The sequence below is a fragment of the Phaethon aethereus genome (assembly GCF_964289735.1).
Source record: "Phaethon aethereus genome assembly, chromosome: 2".
NCBI classification, from domain to species: domain Eukaryota; kingdom Metazoa; phylum Chordata; class Aves; order Phaethontiformes; family Phaethontidae; genus Phaethon; species Phaethon aethereus.
In genome coordinates this window covers 125,411,282-125,429,748 of record NC_138582.1, presented here as the reverse complement: position 1 = coordinate 125,429,748, position 18,467 = coordinate 125,411,282, and the positions used below count along the sequence as shown (strand labels likewise).

Sequence of the window (18,467 nt, the reverse complement as noted above, 5' to 3'; positions counted from 1 at the left end):
AGGAAACTTTGCAATGGTAACATTTTTGAGTAAAACTGGAGAAAACAGTTTGACTCCCAATGAAGAAATAAATGCCTCTTCTTGAACTGCAGAGCATGCTGCATTTCAACTAAGTGAAGTAATGTAGTATCACTTCCACAAACATATTTTATCCATCATAACCTACTTATTCTACAGCTTAAAGAACTATTTATGCTACTAAGGTAAATTTAAATGGGTATTTCACCAGGAGGAGGAGCTTGGAGCTCTCTAGCTGATTAATGAAATGATGCAATATTCTCCATTTAATGGACTTCTGGTACACTTCAAGTCTGTCACAAAAATGTGAACGGTGCCGGAAAAAAGCAAAATCCTCTTCTATGCCAGCTAAGGTTTCTCGATTATTGTGAAAATGACTCTGAAATATCTGTTATTTCTCTTCTAATTACTTAAGTATTCCATCAGTTAAGTATACTTTCTCTACAAAGTCTTATTCTGCTTCATTTTTGGGCTGATGTTGAATGGAAGTTTCTTAGTCTGAAACTTTAAGTCGTATATACAATAAACACTAAGCACAGCTTGAAGCTAGAACAGTAAAGCACATACTTAACTCCACATGCCATATTTTTAAGTGCCTTTTTCTACTGCTGTTCAAATATGTCAGCCTGAATTTGAATGAGATCTTTCAATTTGGAAAGTCCCAAAAGGCAGAAAAGAAAGTTTCTTTTTTTTTTTTTTCTTTCTTTTTTTTTTTTCAAGTTCTGGTAAGTGGTGTTGTGGCTGGAAATGTATCTTATGCTGCACTCGCATTGAGATGCCAAGGTGAGACACTGCATAAAGTGGATATATTTCATCACCAGCCAGAGGACAAAGTAACCTCTATTGTCCTGTCAGGCTATGACTATACTTGTCTTGTACTTTGCACAGTGAAATTGTATTATTTCACATATTTTCTTAGTCACATAGTCACAATAACATAAAAAAAAGAATTAAAATTCTGATAGTATTTTGATAAAAACATTACATTTCATTTGTACAGTAACTGGCAAACATCACAGGTCACATGAAGGACACAGTATATATACCTTTTTTCAGCTTCACCCTTTTTTTCTTGTTTAACACCAGGCACTCCATCTGCAAATCTGAACTGTGAAGATATTTAAAATGTACTTTCAGATACAGCAACGCACTATCAAGCCTGTTACGCTTCACACTACAGACTTAAAACTGTCAGTGATTGTTGCAAGGTGTGGTAATCTTGACTGTAAAAAGCTGTAATTTGGACTGTAGCGTTACTCTTACACCATCTTTTTAAATGGATACACTGCCATTATACTCTGTGATCTTTAAAATAGTAATTTTTAGTTGGAAAAAACATGACAGGATTACCATCACTTCTCTTTGCTCCCACTTATAATCCCAGCAATTTTTAGGCCCATTGCCCAATTTTAACTGCACCTGACAGATGTGTAGAAACCCACAAAAGACATTCCATCATGTTTAATGAAAATTTAAAGCAGTATTAAGGAGAAATCTAAGGCTTTTGCTCAGCTGTGCACCATGGTGCATAGGCAAAAAAACCCCAAAGATCAGAGAAAAAAGACAGCACCTAACATATTTGGGGGCGAGACTCTGAAAGGACCGATATAGAACAAAGTCATGGAATCCTGGCTTTGTTTTGTACATTATTCATGAATTAACTTGAACTTCACATTTGTCCTGGTTTCAGCCATGATAGAGCTGGTTTTCTTCACAGAAGCTAATGTGAGACTGTGTTTTGGATTTGGGATGAGAAACTGTTGATATGGTTTTGATGTTTTGAGTTGTGCTAAGCAGTCAAGGACAGTCCAGCTTCTCGTGTTGGCCTGCTAGCAAGAAGGCTGGGGTTGCCTGGGAAGCTGGGAGGTGACACAGCCAGGACAGCTGACCCAGGCTGGCCAAAGAGATATTCCATACCACACAACGTCATGCCCAGTACATAAACTGGAGTTAGCTGGGGGGTGGAAATCACTGCTCGGGGATGGGCTGTCGATAGCCGGGTGGTGAGCAATTGCTGTATTGGGCCTCACTTGTTCTTGTACATTCCTTTGTTGGTATTATCAGTGTTGTTTCCTTCTCTCCTTCTGTCCTATTAAACTGTGTTTATCTCAGCCCATGAGGTTTTTTTTCTAATTCTCTCCCCCGTCCCACTGAGGCAGGGGGAGTGAGTGAGCGGCTGCGTGGTGCTTAGTTGCCAGCTGGGGCTAAACCACGACAACATTGTATCATAAATTTATGATAGCCAAATAGATATGCTCTCATTGGATTTCCAAACTTCATTTTACCAGTTCCCCCAAATATTTAGGGTTTTCTCCATGGTTAATTTTTGTCCTTCTCACAGCATTATTAGTTGGAAAAGCCATCAAAAAAAACAAACCCCCAAAATCACCCCAAACAGTAGGAATACTTGCAACAAGTGTTCTGCCAATCCACTCCCTCCCCAGGTCTGCAGAGCTAGTTTTCCATCCACTTACAGGAATACGACTGGTATGTATTTGGTGGCTTCAGTTTGGTTAAGTTTGAGGTTTGGGTGAGATCAGTTGTACGTATTTACTGTTGTACAACACGGCACAGAGAAGCAAACATTAGGACACGGATTTTATAAAGCCACAACACTACAAAGTAGCCCAGCTATGACTGACCTTGCAATATTGCAACAAGTACTACACCTCCAGTAACCTACACTATTTGACAGACCCTCTTACCCTCTCTAAGAGGTCAGGGAACAAGATGGTGCTGTTCACTTTGTGAATCAGATGTTAGCAGCCCCAATTCCATTTGCTGAAGGAAATGTTTCTATTCTGCTTTTAAACAATGATTTTGCCAGGGAAACTGATTCCCTACTGTTTGATTACCTTATCAATTACTTACCAGCTTTTAGCCACGTGAATTTTACAGTTTAACTTATCCAGTTAAAACCATTATCCACTCTTGAAGTAGTGGAAAACAGTAAATGCTATCAGCAGCTATGTCTGAGTAGCAGAGAGATGTAAATTCCAATCCATTATCAAAGAAGTAAATAGTATAAAACTTCAGCAAGTCTTAAAAGACCTAGACTTATTATCTAGAGGAAAAGAGATAATTACAGAGAGAGTAAAAAGGTCAGACAAAGTCAGTGAGCATGAAAATGGCTTAAAGTTCCCTCAGAACTGTCAGGAAGTCAGTATGTTAATATAATGGCCCTTCTGCCTAAGTAATGAGCCACAGAATGATCCTCCTTGGATACATGATGGCTGTGCAGCTCCCCAGCTTTCCATCACCATCCCATCCTTCTGAGACTGTGTGGTGAGAAGCATTTAACACCAACTTTTAAAAACAGGCGTGTTATGTAAAAATTTCACACATGCACAGCTGTACTCTTAGGTGTTCAGTGGAACAGTAATACAGAATTACTGTAACAACTGATGTAACAGTATCTTGTTTCATTTCAAATCTTAAGATGAATTATTAGTGACCAGGTAAAAAAACCCACCAAATTCTGTGTCCTGGTTTCAGTTGGGATAGAGTTAATTTTCTTCACAGAAGCTAGTATGAGTCTATGTTTTGGATTTGGGATGAAAATAACGTTGCTAACATACTGATGTTTTCAGTTGTTGCTAAGCAGTCAAGCACTGTTGAGCTTCTCATCCCGGCCTGCTGGCGAGAGGGGGGGGCGGTGCACGGGAAGCTGGGAGGGGACACAGCCAGGACAGCTGACCCTGGCTGGCCAAAGGGCTATTCCATACCATACAACATCATGCCCAGTACATAAAGCTGGGGAAGAAGGAGGAAGGGGGGGACATTTGGAGTGATGGCATTTGTCTTGCCAAGAAACCATTACGCGTGATGGAGCCCCGCTTTCCTGGGGATGGATGAACACCTGCCTGCCCACGGGGAGCGGGGAATGGACTCCTTGTTTTGCTTTGCATGTGTGCGCGGCTTTTGCTTTGCCTGTTAAACTGTCATTATCTCAATCCATGAGTTTTCTCACTTTTACCCTTCCGATTCTCTCCCCCATCCCACTGGGGAGGGGTGAGCGAGTGGCTGCATGGTGCTTAGTTGGTGGCTGGGACTAAACGATGACATTCTGTCAAGCAAAACTTACATTGTCAATAGCACAGTAATCTATGAAATGCTAATATTCTTTTTATTACAGGAAATTAAAAATTTTGTTGATAAAACAACATTAGTAATTTAAATTATCTAATTACATGGACTATAATTTCTTAAACTAGTGACAGAAAGCATGATTTCTCAGTACCTTTTCATCCACATCAAAACTCTTTAACAGTTCATCTAGTTCTCTCAGTTGCCCATCTTCAAGATAGTCCTCAGTAACACCACTAAAAGGACTGCTTCCTCTGGAGTAGTTGTGGGGTTTAATATATTTAGCTGAAAATGTATAAACACGTTACTTTATGCCTTTCCCATGCTACAAGACAATAAAGCTTTTATTTCCTAAATATTATAAAGCCTTAATACCAATGACATTTAAGAACTCCTAGGACTTCCTAAATGTGAAATTTACATGTAAAATTATTTCACCTGTGAAGCACAAACCTTTTCAAATAAATATTAAATAAAATCTGCAATTAAAATTCTATCCAAGCTGCATGTTCTCTAAAGGTCCCTGTAGAACAGTACAACAGGTTTATTTACATAATATTGAATTAAATATTTTGGAAATAAATTCAGTTAAGCTTTGTTACTAAAACACAGCCAAAGATACGTATGGTAATTTGCTATAAAATTATATACAGCAAATAAAGATGTAGTTTTTGCTGGAGAAGGGGATAAGTTAATTGTAATGACATGATACAACACTGAACTAAATATAAATAGCTCTGAGAAACTCCAAGTTCCCATAATACAGTAAAGTCACTGAGAATTCAGTGTCAGGAAATTTCAGCACCTTTTGCAGATGCCACAGGAAATGAACAGAACACCTGACTGCAGCTTTCTGAAGCAACTGTTCATGTACAATAGAAGAGCTCTGCATAGAAAAGAAATTCACTATTTCATTGGATCACATGACTGAATTTCAACTGCACTGTGTTGTCCACATACAGGAAGAAAGAATCAGATAATTATAGGAAAGGCTTTTATCTTATAGTTGCTGGTCTCTGTATGATCATCAGTACACGACACATCTCCGTGAAGACAATGTACATAAGATTACCACTTGAAAGAGTGAGTATTGACGTCATCCAGAATACCTTAACTGTAGTATTTGTTGCCCTGCTTAGACTGTGAAGCCACTGAGACAAGCAACAATGCCCTCGCTACATAACACAAGACACCAAAGCAATAATACATATTTCTAAATAAATACCTAAATTGTCAGTAATTACCAAAACCAGGCACCCTTTTTTTTTTTCCTGTATAGGTCTTTTTAAAAAGTCATACATCAAACACAAGTTACCATGTGCATATTAATCTAAGAGTGCGATGTGATCCTAAGTTTCTCAGATCTGGGAAGAAGGACCTACTTGAACCTTTTTCTTTATTTTAAGTACCACAAAAAGACCCAAAGACTTTTAGCCTCAAACTTTGTTAGAGCATGAAGTAAAAAACAGTCTAAGAAAATACAGAAGTTACTAAATAGTACAGCACTTGCTCCCAGGTTTGGTTTCAATCACCTCGTACTGCAGATGCCATGACACAGGCCACTCTGGCTTTTTATATACCAGAGGCCTAACTGTGTACGTCCTCCCTAACTCCTCTTCAGGGAACTTGTGTCTATTTCTTGGTGTCTGAGCTCTTAAACCCTCATTACCTTTTATTTTCCTTTCTAATCACTCAAGCCTGAAACTTTCTCTCCCCCGAATAGTCACTATTCACTCCTTTTTCTCCAGGCGACTATCTGCCCGAACTACTCACTCTTTCTACATGAACATAACACATTAATATGAAAGAACAGCAGAAGAGGTACTGCCACAGACACTTTTCAAGCCTGCAGTAAAATCAACACATAATGGTGGAGTGCCAGATTAACAGCAAGCTGACAAACTGAGACCAGAAAGGGAAACACTGAGAACCTTCAAAACCAGTCTTGGCACTCTGTGCCTTCTCCAATGTGTGACTAATGGGCTTCTGCTCAAAGTCAAAATCTTGTTCCTCCAACCTAAGAGAAACTTCCACATCAGACATACCTTGTATAGTAGGTCTGTATGCAAGCTGTAGAAAACAAAACAAGTCACATTCAGATGCTGCCTAGTTGGACTGTTCTGCTTAAAATTGGAAGAAGAAATCATTAAGTCAGAAGTATCCTCCTCTAAAAAATAAGCATCCTTCAAAAACAGAACAGTTTGTCAAGAGGAATGGGCACAGAATCTGCAAAAACCAAAAGTACACCCTGGAAAAAAAAAACTATTATAAAATTCTGTCTGCTGATGAACACAAGAGAACAACCAAGTGAGATTATAAATCAGACTCCAAAGCAGTATCGCAGTACTCAGTGTCTTACTATCACCTCATCAACTAACAGAATTCCTTGCCTAAAGTATAAGGGAGATGTCAAAAAAACCCACAACCAAAACCAAAAAAACCCAACCCCAGTACTACCAACAGACAAGTACTACAGAGATGGAGATGTTCCCTGTAAGGCTCAGGTTTGTACCATTTCAAAAGACATCCATTTTACATGCATTAGGAAACAAATCACTGTTGCAATAAAAAGATATTACTGAACTCACAGTTCTCATTTTATGTGGAAAAGTGGCTACTTTCTTCTCTTGATTGCGCATTCAATCTCCAAAGACTCTTACCTTTTAGCACCCAATCACAGGAATTTTCAGTGTCATTTGACATTCCAGATTCTTGTATGGTAACATGTCTGTTTTGAACAAAAAGTGTATTCAGGATTTCCATCTTGCAGAAAAGCAGCATCAATCTAACCAGTTATACAAAGTTCTCCATAATACTTTTAGCTATTGGCAGAATCCTTACATACAACACACTGTTGTAAGACTCTTCCTAACTCTCTCTTTTGGCTGCCTGATGTCTATCCTGTAGGTATACATCTAAACACGTTAAGTTAAACTGAGACATTTCAAATCAGAAAATTTGCCAGTAAAAGCTCATTACCTCATTTCACCTTTGCGTAAAATACCGAAAAGGAAAATCTCTGTATTGCAAATTATGGAAATACTGTGCTAATGAGCCAATTCATCAGTTTCTACAAAATGTGATTTATAGTGATTTTATATTCCAGATAATTTGCATAACAATGAATCTCAAAGAGTAACAAAAACATTTATTCACAGAAAGATACTTACTTCACCTATTTTAAAGATAAGTTGGGAGAAAAAAAGAAATTTTACTTAGAAAAGCTCAGAACGTAAAAAATACCTATTAAAATATTATATCTAGAATATATAAAACAACGTCATCATCACAGATTTTGGAAGCTTGTACCTGGTGAATGACACCAAGTATGACAGCAAGCTGCCTAGTAAAATGGAACACTGAAAATTTGCAACAACCTCGTGGAAATGAAAAAGTTCCCCAGCATGTGTAACTTGAAACTACACTTGGAACGGGCACAGGTATCTATGTATATACACGAGATAAACTCTGCTTCTTAATGTAATTAAGTTACAGCAAGTTTGCAGAAATGAGGGGATGGATTTTTATTAGAGGCAGGCTCTCCGTAGCCTTATGTGCTGGTTTTGGCGGTTGAGCCACGACAGTTTATTTCCTCTCTTCCTCACATTTTATGTGAAATGCAAAGTTTGAGTGATTTTGCCTACAACAATTGACTTTCTGTTTTGTAAAACTGCAGTGCAGACAGTTCCAGAAAACTGTCATCTTCATAAACATTGCTTAAAACTGAAAATATTTTACAGCATCAAGAGACTGAAATCTTCATGTTCAGGTCAAAAGCCACTTCCAAATCTTTATCAGATTCTGCTAATTGTGTAGTGTGAAATAGTTACAGAAGCACTTTTTAAGTTCTTGTAAAGAAGGTGCCTAAAACACATACAGGAAACTACATTTTTTACAGTACTTGGCATCTGCTCACCAGCCTGACAAATCTAGATGGGCTGACAGAACCAGAAGTAGTCAACACATTTTAGAGATCTAGAAATGGAGACAGACTAGACCATGTCAGAATGCGGGATACTCTTACATGCTGCTGCTGATTAAGTTTAAACAAATCTTTCTTTACAGCACAAGTTACACAAACCACAGTGTTCATTTTGCTATTTTGCATCTGAAAAATGTATTAAAGTTTAGGCTTTTTATTCAAAAGGAAAACCATAAAATGCAGAAGTCTCCTAAGAGCAAGAATGGCTGCTGATGCACTTTCAAAGGTATCCACTGAACCTACTAGTTCTGTTGGGATGAAAAGACATACTGGATGCCGCTTAGAGTTAAGTGACTAGATTCCCTACATGAGAGGAATGAAATACTTCAGATGACCAATTCAAAAACCTGCACTGTTGGGAGTCACTTAGGGGTAGGCAACAGAAAATGGCAAACAGAAGGATACATGAAAATTGAGTTCACTGCCCCATTCAGGCTGCAGGTCCAGAATCCTTTCCTAATGACTGGCAACTAGTGCCTGGAAGTGACCAGCACTCGCCCTTCCATTCTTAAAATGCAGAGGGAGAACCAGTCCTATTTATCCTAAAGGTCAGAGTACACTAACTGAATCAGACCATTCAGGACATACACACACAGAGCCTTTTCTGGATTAAGAGGCAGGACCTACTTCTCCTACTTAAACCTATTTGTTCAGAGACATCAGTTCTGGGCTCATGCGCAAGCACAATTACAGTAGCTATGAAACTTTAAGTTGGAGATGCATAGCAATGTCAGGTGCCTCTTTGGTTGTTGGGTGCTTTGATAGTTTGCCTTAAAAAAAAAAAAAAGAAACAAGCCTTATTTGAATTTTGGACCTCAATCACTGTTGTGACCAGTATGTTCTGCTTTTGAAGGATACGTGCTCTCATTATCTGAAATTTGGAAGCCAAAATTATTATCCTTGAATTTTCATAACTAAAAATACCCCTCTGGCTTTTAAGGTCACAGTCAAAGATAAAGTGTCATTGGCTAAATGTGTCTAGGTGTTTAAATTCAAAGCACGAACAAAATGGATCCACACCAACAGCTACACATCCACAGTGGCTAATAGTTGCCACTGAACACTTGTCAGTTACTGAATCAACCTGGTACATCCTTCACATAGTTTTGGTGTTTGGTTTCACAACAAAACTTGAATAAGAAGTATTACTTCATTATAGCAACTGTCATTTTGACAAGCTGCTAGATCTCAGATTTTTTTTAGTTGGAAGAACACTACAAATTAAGGCACCAATTATTTCCTTTACAACTACAATTTAAATGCTATTAAACTTCTAACACTCAACGCATGTTAAAAAGCTTTTTAACAACACAGCTATTCTTTGAGAATAACTTGCTGCTAGCAGAAATACAGTTCTTACTGCTCTGTACCAATGCCAGACTAAAATAACAGTATAGAAGAAGTAACGTACTGAAGTCCAGCCCCATGCATACATGCACTAAAACAGTTTTAGCAAAGATCCATATTCTTTCTATCGACATCTGTCTGCTCATATTAATCTGAAGGGAAATCATTACAAAAGCTAGCTATTAATACAGTTATAGCAAACATTCAGCAACAACCACCATGTGCAGCCATTAAGTGCCTGCATTGCTCTTCTACCTAAAATCACCTCGATTACATTCAACTAGAGTGTAATGGCTAACATTAACCAAATGTTAAACAAAACATGCACATAAACGACTATTTCTACAAGTTAGAGATGGTTTACAATAGTGCTGTTTGACTCACTGTTCTACATGACAGATTGAAGTGGCATTACAAACTAATACTGCAACGAAGCAAAACTGAGTATGCATGAAATAAGAAGCCAAACAAGAAAACATAGACAATACTCTAGAATATCTCTAAAGGAAAAAAAAAAGGACATTAAGAGAAACAATATTTTATTTTAAAATATGTAGTATGATGTGAGCATAACTCTACCAGCATTATCACTTTTTTGGTTGGCCAAAATTGAAGTCCCAGTTTATCTGGTAAATACTAACAAAATAAAAAACAACAGTATGAACTGGCCATTATCTGCTGATATCATAAGCTACCTGATAAAACTGTGGTAAGGTCTATTATTTAATATTCCCATATTCAGTTCATTAATATGATCCTGACTGTTACCAACCATGATTAGCCACCATCTAATGATCTTTGTATCAAATTATGGAAGGTAAAAAGCAAAAATAGACAATTTTGCCTGCTGCTTTATCCAATTAAGGGGAAATTCTAAAAAATAAGAACTACGCATTTTTATTTTCCTTGGCTGATGACAAGTAAATTCTGCAGATACCAGGAAGAAAGTTGAAATATGACTTCAAACAAGTTCAGTTTTCATCTATCTAATGGCTGTGGTAACGTTATTCTAACTCAATGGCATTACTAATTAAAGGCAATATTTGTCCTTCCTACAAGGTACTTACAAGATCCAATAGTATTTTCAGTATGTATATAAATAGCAAACTTTACTACCATAACGAATACATTAATGTAAAGGGCTCAGAAGTTCTGGTCTTCCAATTCTGTGCAACAGCTGTCTGGACAGTCAGTTGGAAACTATCTCTGAACAGCCATTATTACCCTCGGGTAATACACTGTAAATATTCATTCTGTGATACCGTGTACATAAGATGTAATATACACCATACACAAAACAAATACTCATTCTAATAAATTTACTATGATACAGCCTAGCTGCTTCTTAAGAAGTTAGACGCTTCTACTAAAGACCTCTTCAGAGGTATGTTTTGGCAGAAGTTTTATTCTATTAACACCTCAGTTTTATATTCTCATGCCTAAAAAAAAAAAACTGTTCAGCACCTCAAAGAAGACTCCTCTCCTCTTTGTCATATAGGTTTAATGAAGGGGAAAGGATAAGGAGAGCAAAGAGTAAAAAAAATGAACGCAGTTATAAGATGGTACAATGTTGAAAATAATTAAAACATTATTTAAAATAAGGAGAACATAAAGCCGCCCAGAAAGAGCAGAGGAAGAAAATTAAAACACCTCTCCAAAAAAAAAAAAAAAGAAAAAATCTTCAGAGGAAAATCTTGTACTATTTCTACCTAAGCTGTTTTTCTTTGTAAGATGAAAAATTTCATCTTAAAACTCATTTATCAACCACAAGTATCAAAACTTATGAGAGAAAACAGACTCGACAGCTGACGAGATCATCTGTCCTGCGAAGGACTACTACCCCTGCGAAGGACTACTACCTCTTTTACAGAAGTTTGTTTCTACTTTAAACTTCTCTTCCCTCTTTGGTGACTTTTATCATCATCTCAAAACCCAGAAAAACATTTATGCCTAATAATTTACCCAAGGAACTTGCTGAATGAAGATGCAGGATCATAAAAATCTTGTTAGCCAAATTACTGACTTGAAAACTGCTCACATGTCTGGAATAGGAGAAAAGCAGGGAAGGAGAGCGGCAAACTGGAATACTACTATAGAGACAACCATTTACTCATACACACCCAGCAAAAGAATAAGCTACACCTAGAAAGTAAAAAATATTTTTCAGTATTATATCACTTTACAACTAAAAAACTACCCTCAAAGGGATATCTGCAATCTCAAATCAAGTCAGGTATTTAAAAATAAAGTTATTTATTAAGAATGCTACTCTTAATTAGCTTTGTTTATGCTTTCATTTTTCACTTCACTTGGTCTAAACCAATTCCTCAGGACTACATTTTCCTTTGATTCAGAGTTTATCCTAATTCTTATGAAGAACAAATTAATTTATTTGCATTCAGAATACTGTCATACCTCAATCAAATTTTGACACTTAAAATCAATCCAGAAATTAGTGAAATTCTGTAAGGAAGCCTGACCACTACAACCAAAGTATATTAATATGAGAATAAAGTACTTCGGATTATTCTAATAAAAAGAATGATATGCATACCTAAAATTATCATCTACTGAATCTCTATTTTCTGAGGTAACAGGATACTCAGGCTTAAGATCCTGCTTTTCATCTTTAATGCAGATGCTAGTATAGGATGCCTTCACAGGACAATCTTCACAGTCTGCAAGTGCACGCTCCTCTTCATTATTGGTTCCAAAAAGGTCAGGGTCATCCTGAATCACATCAATGACAAGAACATCTTCTTTGTAAGCTTCAAGAATATCTGGAAAATTTTGACTTCTGTGTTGTAAAAGATTCTCTCTTGTTTTGCTATCATCATTTATTTCTAATGCAACAGAGTGGTCAACTGCATTCCAAGAATGATCAGGAAAATTAGATTTTAGTACACGTTCAGTACCATGGAAATCAGGCACAGATGTCTCTAGTTGTCCATCAAGAAAAGGATGTGGATGTAAAGAAAAATGTTCAGGGAGCACAGACATCTCATTTGAAATGTCTTCAGAGCCATCATGCTGAGAGTCCTTACTGTTGATCTCATCCACTTTTTTCTTCATGGAAGCTGTAGACATAGCATCACTCATAACAGGAAGAGGCTGCTGCTTGGAATTTACCAAAAAAGTCTCTTCACCCATTTTCTGCCTTCTAGAAACACTAGTGTTGTCAAGAAGTTCTAGTGGACTACAGGTTTTTCTTTCAAATGAACGGACAGATTCCAATTTCCTGGATTCAGGTTTGTTTCTGCATAAAGGAATTTTGAATTTTGTCAGGTTTCCAGTGTTTAATACTTTCATCAGCTTTAAATCAGAAAAGGTCCGGTTCACTACTGATGCTTTACATCTGAAGTTTATTCTGTTTGTGTTACCTGTAGATGTACCATTCTGGACTGTCACGGATAAGTTTCTTTTTGTTACAGCTCCTTTATTTTTTTTTGTTGTTGTTGTTGTAGAATTCAAAGTTGCTTTAAATTCTTGCACATCACCATGGTTAAAAGCCATGGCATTTCCGTCCATATTAGTTGGTGATTCCACACTTTCAGTGCTCATTCTGAAAGTCTCATAAATATCCGCAGAAGAGGATTCTGGCATTTCAAGTGAAGTCAGATCTTCAGTATTTGGATCCATTGTTTCATGTGTAGGTTCTTTGTTAATTTCTGCCAATGACAAATCCACATCCAGCCGTCTCAAATTCCCAGTCACAGCACTGTTCCCTACAGCTTTAACACTGCTTTTATCAGAGAATTCCTCAAAGGCACCCCTTAAAAGTTTTTTTCCTTCTGAGATGGATCCATGATTTTTATGAACCCATTCAGAAGTCCTGGCACAAGATTCAAAAGGCCAAACATTTTTACCAGTCATAGGTACTGTTCTTTGACAGGTAAACTGCTGCAACTTATTAACTTTGTTCAATTTTTCATCTGTCTGGCTTTCATGACAATTAGAAACATCATGGACCTGAGCTAGTACTCTCAGGCTACCTGAGACAGCAGAATGATGTGCCACACCGTTTGAATTTTCTCCTTTTGCTATTACAGAGAGCTCAGTTGTCTTCTTAAAGCCATCTTCAAATGCAAGTAATTTGGTACTATTCTTTCTCCAGACTGAGGTATTTTGTGCTTCATGAGTATTTTTTCCTGTATGAAGATTTGATGTATGATCACGTGAAGCTGACAGAGTAATTGCTTTATGATTTAGTCCTAAGACTGCAAAGGAGCTTGACATGGCCACTGCTGCTTCTGTTTGTAATTCACACCCACTGCATTCATTAGCTGTATCTGTGAAAATATTCTGCACTGCTGAATTCTCAGTGATTTTCATATTTTTTCTAGGCTTTCTACCAATATTCCACTTCTTCCCCCTTAAACGCTTACTGTTTTCACTCCGACAGCATGAAAAACACCCTTCTCCATTTAGAGTTTTTTCTTTATTAAACAATAAACCACCTTTTATGGGTGATCTCTCATTTCGAATTCTACTAGTGCTGCAATTCATATCACTCTGTTCTACAGTACCATCAGGAAAAACATGGTTTTTTTTATCCCGGGCTACATGGAAGAATCCACTTAATTTATAACTGCTGGTAGTTCCACTAGCTGAAGACTTTACAAAAGTATTGATGTAACTACAGGCCTCTAATCTCACAAATGGATTCTTTTCTGTTACACAGAACAAGCCTTTACAATGGTTTAGGGTGTTTCTGCAATGTTCAGCATCATGTTTTGCAGATACATTTCTCACTTTTTCAGCTGTAGTTACAGTAAAACTTTGCAAGCACCTGATTTGATCAATTCTGGGTTTCCTTTTTTTATACTGCACACCAGACTTTTTTGTTACAGGATGGCATGGAAAGCTCTTGCTTTGAGTCCCACCTGAAGCAGCAACCATAGGAGATTTAGAGTAGTGAGGTTCTTTTTCCTTGGAATCTTCTGATCTGTTTCGAATTGTGTTAAGCTTCTTCTGTGTACCACAGTCTTGCTCAATTGCTTTCCATTTTTCCTTTGCTGATTTAAAAAACAAACAAGTGTCACTAAATAATACGCTACAGGAAGAAGACTACCCTATTGCAATATTTTGTAAAGAGAACAAAAAATATTCAAGGCTACTAAAGAACATGACACTGCAGAAAGCTAAAATGGTTCTGTGAAGTTTTACCAATTTTGTTTTTTAAATGAGCATTATTAGCAGACTTATGGTAATAAATGATGTTTTGTCTTCAGAAACAAATATGAACAGAACCTTAATGTGTCATAAGGACACTGGAAGTTGCATACTTAAAACATAGGTGGAAACTAAATTAGAGGAAGACTGGCAAGAAAATGCAGATGCTGTTCACACACTCAGCCTTAAAATATTCTGTAACGGGAAAGCTTGCTCATAAGAATATAGTAATTTATTTCAGGTATGTAGTCCAAACAAATGCATTAGACTGTTCAAGAAGATCCAGGAAAATTGGAGGACATGCATTTTTATAAAGTACTACTTTTTATTTAAGAGCAAATACAGATTACGTAAAGAACTGTACACCTGAAAATTTTGTCTGGAGAAGGTACTATTAGAATGTTGGTTTTTTTAGATCTTAGTTTTCAAAGTAAGATACAATTTTAATACCTCAGTTTTTCAGAACATGGTTTCTAGATAGAATATTTATTAATAATAACCTACTGCAAATACTTGTCATTTGAATGTACCCACTTTGAAAGTAAAAAGAATGTCTTTTAGACAATTGTCCTAAAAAAAAAATATTTAAAAAAAAATATTTAAAAACAATTTCAAAATTGTTCCGTTTTGATATAACGCTCTCTTAAAACATGAAAATTTAATATTTGTTTCCACATCTTTTATGATTTTGCAGAGAATAGCAATGAAAAAGCAAAACAAAACCAGCATCCTATAAAGGCAACCACTAAACCAGGACAGCATATTCAAAAATAATCAAATAATAGACACACAAATGAAGAATATACTATCTTTCATTTTGGCTTTGCTGAAACTACTGCCTCCTTTCCTGTTTGTGCCTGACTTTTATGCATAAATGAACAGACTGTTTTTGAGGGGAAAAAACCCCACCATTTCTTACACAGAGTCTGTTGCTGCCGATACCCCTTTCTCCCCCCAGCCCCCAAAAGGTCCTCTCCTTTGTGCCAAAGAACTGCTCTTCTCCTTCAAGAAAAGGTTTTCGACTTCCTAAAAATCTGTTTTCTTCTAAGACTGGTATTCACAGTACTGTAAAAGCAGTAGCACTAGCTCTCATCTCCACACTTCTTGAGATAAATTAGCAGCTACACACTAAGAGTCACTTTAAGATAGGGTACAGTCCACTCTTTCCTGCCCCCGTAACTTTGCGCCACACCAACACATCTGCAAAAGAAAAATTAGCTCCTGTTTTTTCACTTTCTAACAGGGTCTTACTGCAGGACCAATCCCTTGTCGTGGGAGCACAAATTCTGCACCTGTACTTCTACAATGGGGCACAAGTACTTACCACTTTCCTCCAGGCTGTCTGTTCCTTTCTGAGGGTTTGAGCTCTGCTGATCTTCTTTAATGCAATGCTTATGCATATTTCCTCTGGTTGTTGGTTGTTCTTGGCCACTTAGACCGTGTAGCCGCTGTGACACCGGTGTGTTTCTGTCCCTCTTCCTCAGCCTCACAGGTCCTTTCTTGGACCCTGGACACTGTGTATGCTGTTCCAGCAAGGCAGATCTACCCGTCTCTTTGGGATCCTGTAGTTTTGGTTTCATCAAAGATGTCCGGCCTTTCTTGCTCAAGCATCTCTTTCCTTTCTTCTGTGTCCCTGGCTTTCTTGATCCAGTTAAAGAACACTCATCCAACTTCTCTGGTGCATCTACCTCTTCCTGATGTTTTGGTTCAGACAAGGATTCCCCAGTCCCCAAATTCTTCTTAAGATCTGGGACTTGCATCTTCAGTATCATTATGGAGTCAGTGCTCTTCATTTCAGTGTATGTGCCCTGTCTGTGTTCCAGCACCTCTGGTTCTGGCAAACAGGAAATGCCATGTCTCTCTGTGCTCTCCATTTCCTCCTCTGAGGATGGGATTTGTAATTTTATTTCCATAAAGGGATACTTGCCTTTTTTTCCTGAGCTCCCTGAACTCTCCTGGAAACCTGAGAAGTTCAGTCCTTCTAAGCTATGTTCTCTCCTTTCAATTCCAGCTGAGAATTTATTTTGCAAAGTAGTTCCTGAGCAAAATAGCTGTTGGCTTTGTCCTGTCCCTCTCCCTACAGTCTCTTGCCAGCATGCTCCTGCAACTGTGGTCACGGCCTGCCAATCTTCACATACAGCAGCGGCTGAAATTGGCAGAGCTACACCCTTCTTGCTTCTAGCAGTCCTCCTATACTGTATCCCCTTGGATTTTTTACCTCCGAGTCTCTGGCTACTTTCACCTTGCTCCTTCCGCATGGGCACAAGAGGAGCAAATTGCTCACTGGAAATGCTGGGCAGCATGGCAGGCTGCAGACAGGAAGATAAGGGCTGCTCAGGTTTTCTCTTTGGTGCTAGGCGAGGACTCTGCTTGACTACCAACTTCTTCCCTGGCTCACGTCCTGCCCCTGCACCCACAGCATTTGGGCTGGTGACCATCCTGTCAGCTGACTTCACCTTGCTGGCTGTTACCATTTTCCCTGACCTTAACTGTGGCATCATAGGAGCCTAGAGACAACAACAAAATCCACAAAATCCACTCATCAGTGCACCTCTAACAGCACCCCTGCTAGCCTGGCACCCAAGGCAGGCACAGGCCCAACCATGAGGGGTGCACAACCTCCCTCAGGCTACTGCCTCAGGGGTCACCCCGAGGGAGTCCAGCATGACAGAAAGCCCAGGCTGCCTGGGGAAAGCCCACGGCCACCAGTGAGCCCCCACCACCGTCCCCCCAAGCCCGGAGCAGCCCTTCACTGCGGAGGGAGAAGGAGGAAGCAGCTGCGCACTTCCCCCGCCTCAAGGACCGCGCCGTGGCCGCCACTGCCACGCAGCCAACCGCCTCCCGCGCCACCCCCGCGGCCACAGCAGCCACCCAAGCCACCCCCCCCCCCTCGCCCTGTCGGTCGTCCACCGATCCGTCCCTCGACGCTTCGTCCAAGCCCCCGCCAGCACCGCCTGCCGGCAACGCGCCACTCGCCCAGATGCTGCGGCCTGCCGCGGGCGGTAATGGCGGCGCGGCCGGCGCAGGCGCAGGGCGGGAGGCGGCCGAGGGCGTGAGGGCGGCTCCGCGAGGGAGCCTCTGCGGCGGGGCGAAGCGGGGACCCTGCGCGGTCGGGCGGGCCGGCACTCACCGGCAGGAGGAGAGGGGGCGGGATCGCCGCCGCCTCGCTGTGACCGGCCTCTCGCCGGGACGACGGTGCCGCCTTCATGGCAGAAACCCTTCTCCTGAGGCGAGGCCGAGCACGGGGGTGGCAAGCGCTGCTCCTCTGGGTGGCAGCTCTCGTCCGGGCGGTGGTTTCTCGGTTTCGGCTGGGGAGCCTTCGTGCTGCTCCCTTGTTGCGCGAAGCCCCATGCTGCAGTGGCCACAGGGTGAGAGGCCACTAGGCCCGGCCAGGCCGCAGCCACAGGCTCAGGCGGAACCCGAGGTACTGGGGTCCTGTGTGGAACTACCAAACCCTGTGAAGTGCCAAATGGTGGCAAACGTTCAGCTCGCCCAGAGCTGAGAGTCAGGTAGAAAAAACCTCAGACTTCCCAGTTCGCCAGTTTCTTCAGGTGTTCCATCCACCTCGGTGAAGCAGCATTGCCTCCTCAGTCCACAGTACTTCAGAGGATCTCCAAAATTGAGGAGTGATACGCTTGTTTCCATAACTGTAGCTTACATAAACTTTGTATTTCAAATAACACAGTTTCTCAGGACTGGAGTTAGGAAAAAAATCTCTCAAATATTTAGACCACATAGTCAGAAAACAGCCAAAGTTGGTGTTTGGGCTTCAAATGTGATAGTTTCAACAGAAATGTAGGACCCTAAAGCTTCAGGACCATTCACTGCACGTTAACGTAGAAGTTAGTTTAGAAAAACGATG

At 39.6% G+C, this 18,467-nt stretch overlaps 1 protein-coding gene across 1 annotated transcript in view; it reads right to left on the bottom strand.

Moving 5' to 3' along the window:
* The window catches only part of TOPAZ1 (testis and ovary specific TOPAZ 1), a gene marked incomplete at both ends in the record, with an annotated part of 41,677 nt that extends 24,574 nt beyond the window's left edge, over positions 1-17,103 (bottom strand). The window contains 5 exons of the mRNA XM_081996482.1: positions 1,065-1,126; positions 4,259-4,389; positions 6,765-6,832; positions 11,988-14,448; positions 15,930-17,103. Coding sequence (XP_081852608.1) covers positions 1,065-1,126; positions 4,259-4,389; positions 6,765-6,832; positions 11,988-14,448; positions 15,930-17,103 — 3,896 coding nt within the window. The remainder of the gene's footprint in view (positions 1-1,064; positions 1,127-4,258; positions 4,390-6,764; positions 6,833-11,987; positions 14,449-15,929) is intronic.
* Between the last annotated feature and the right edge of the window lie 1,364 nt (positions 17,104-18,467).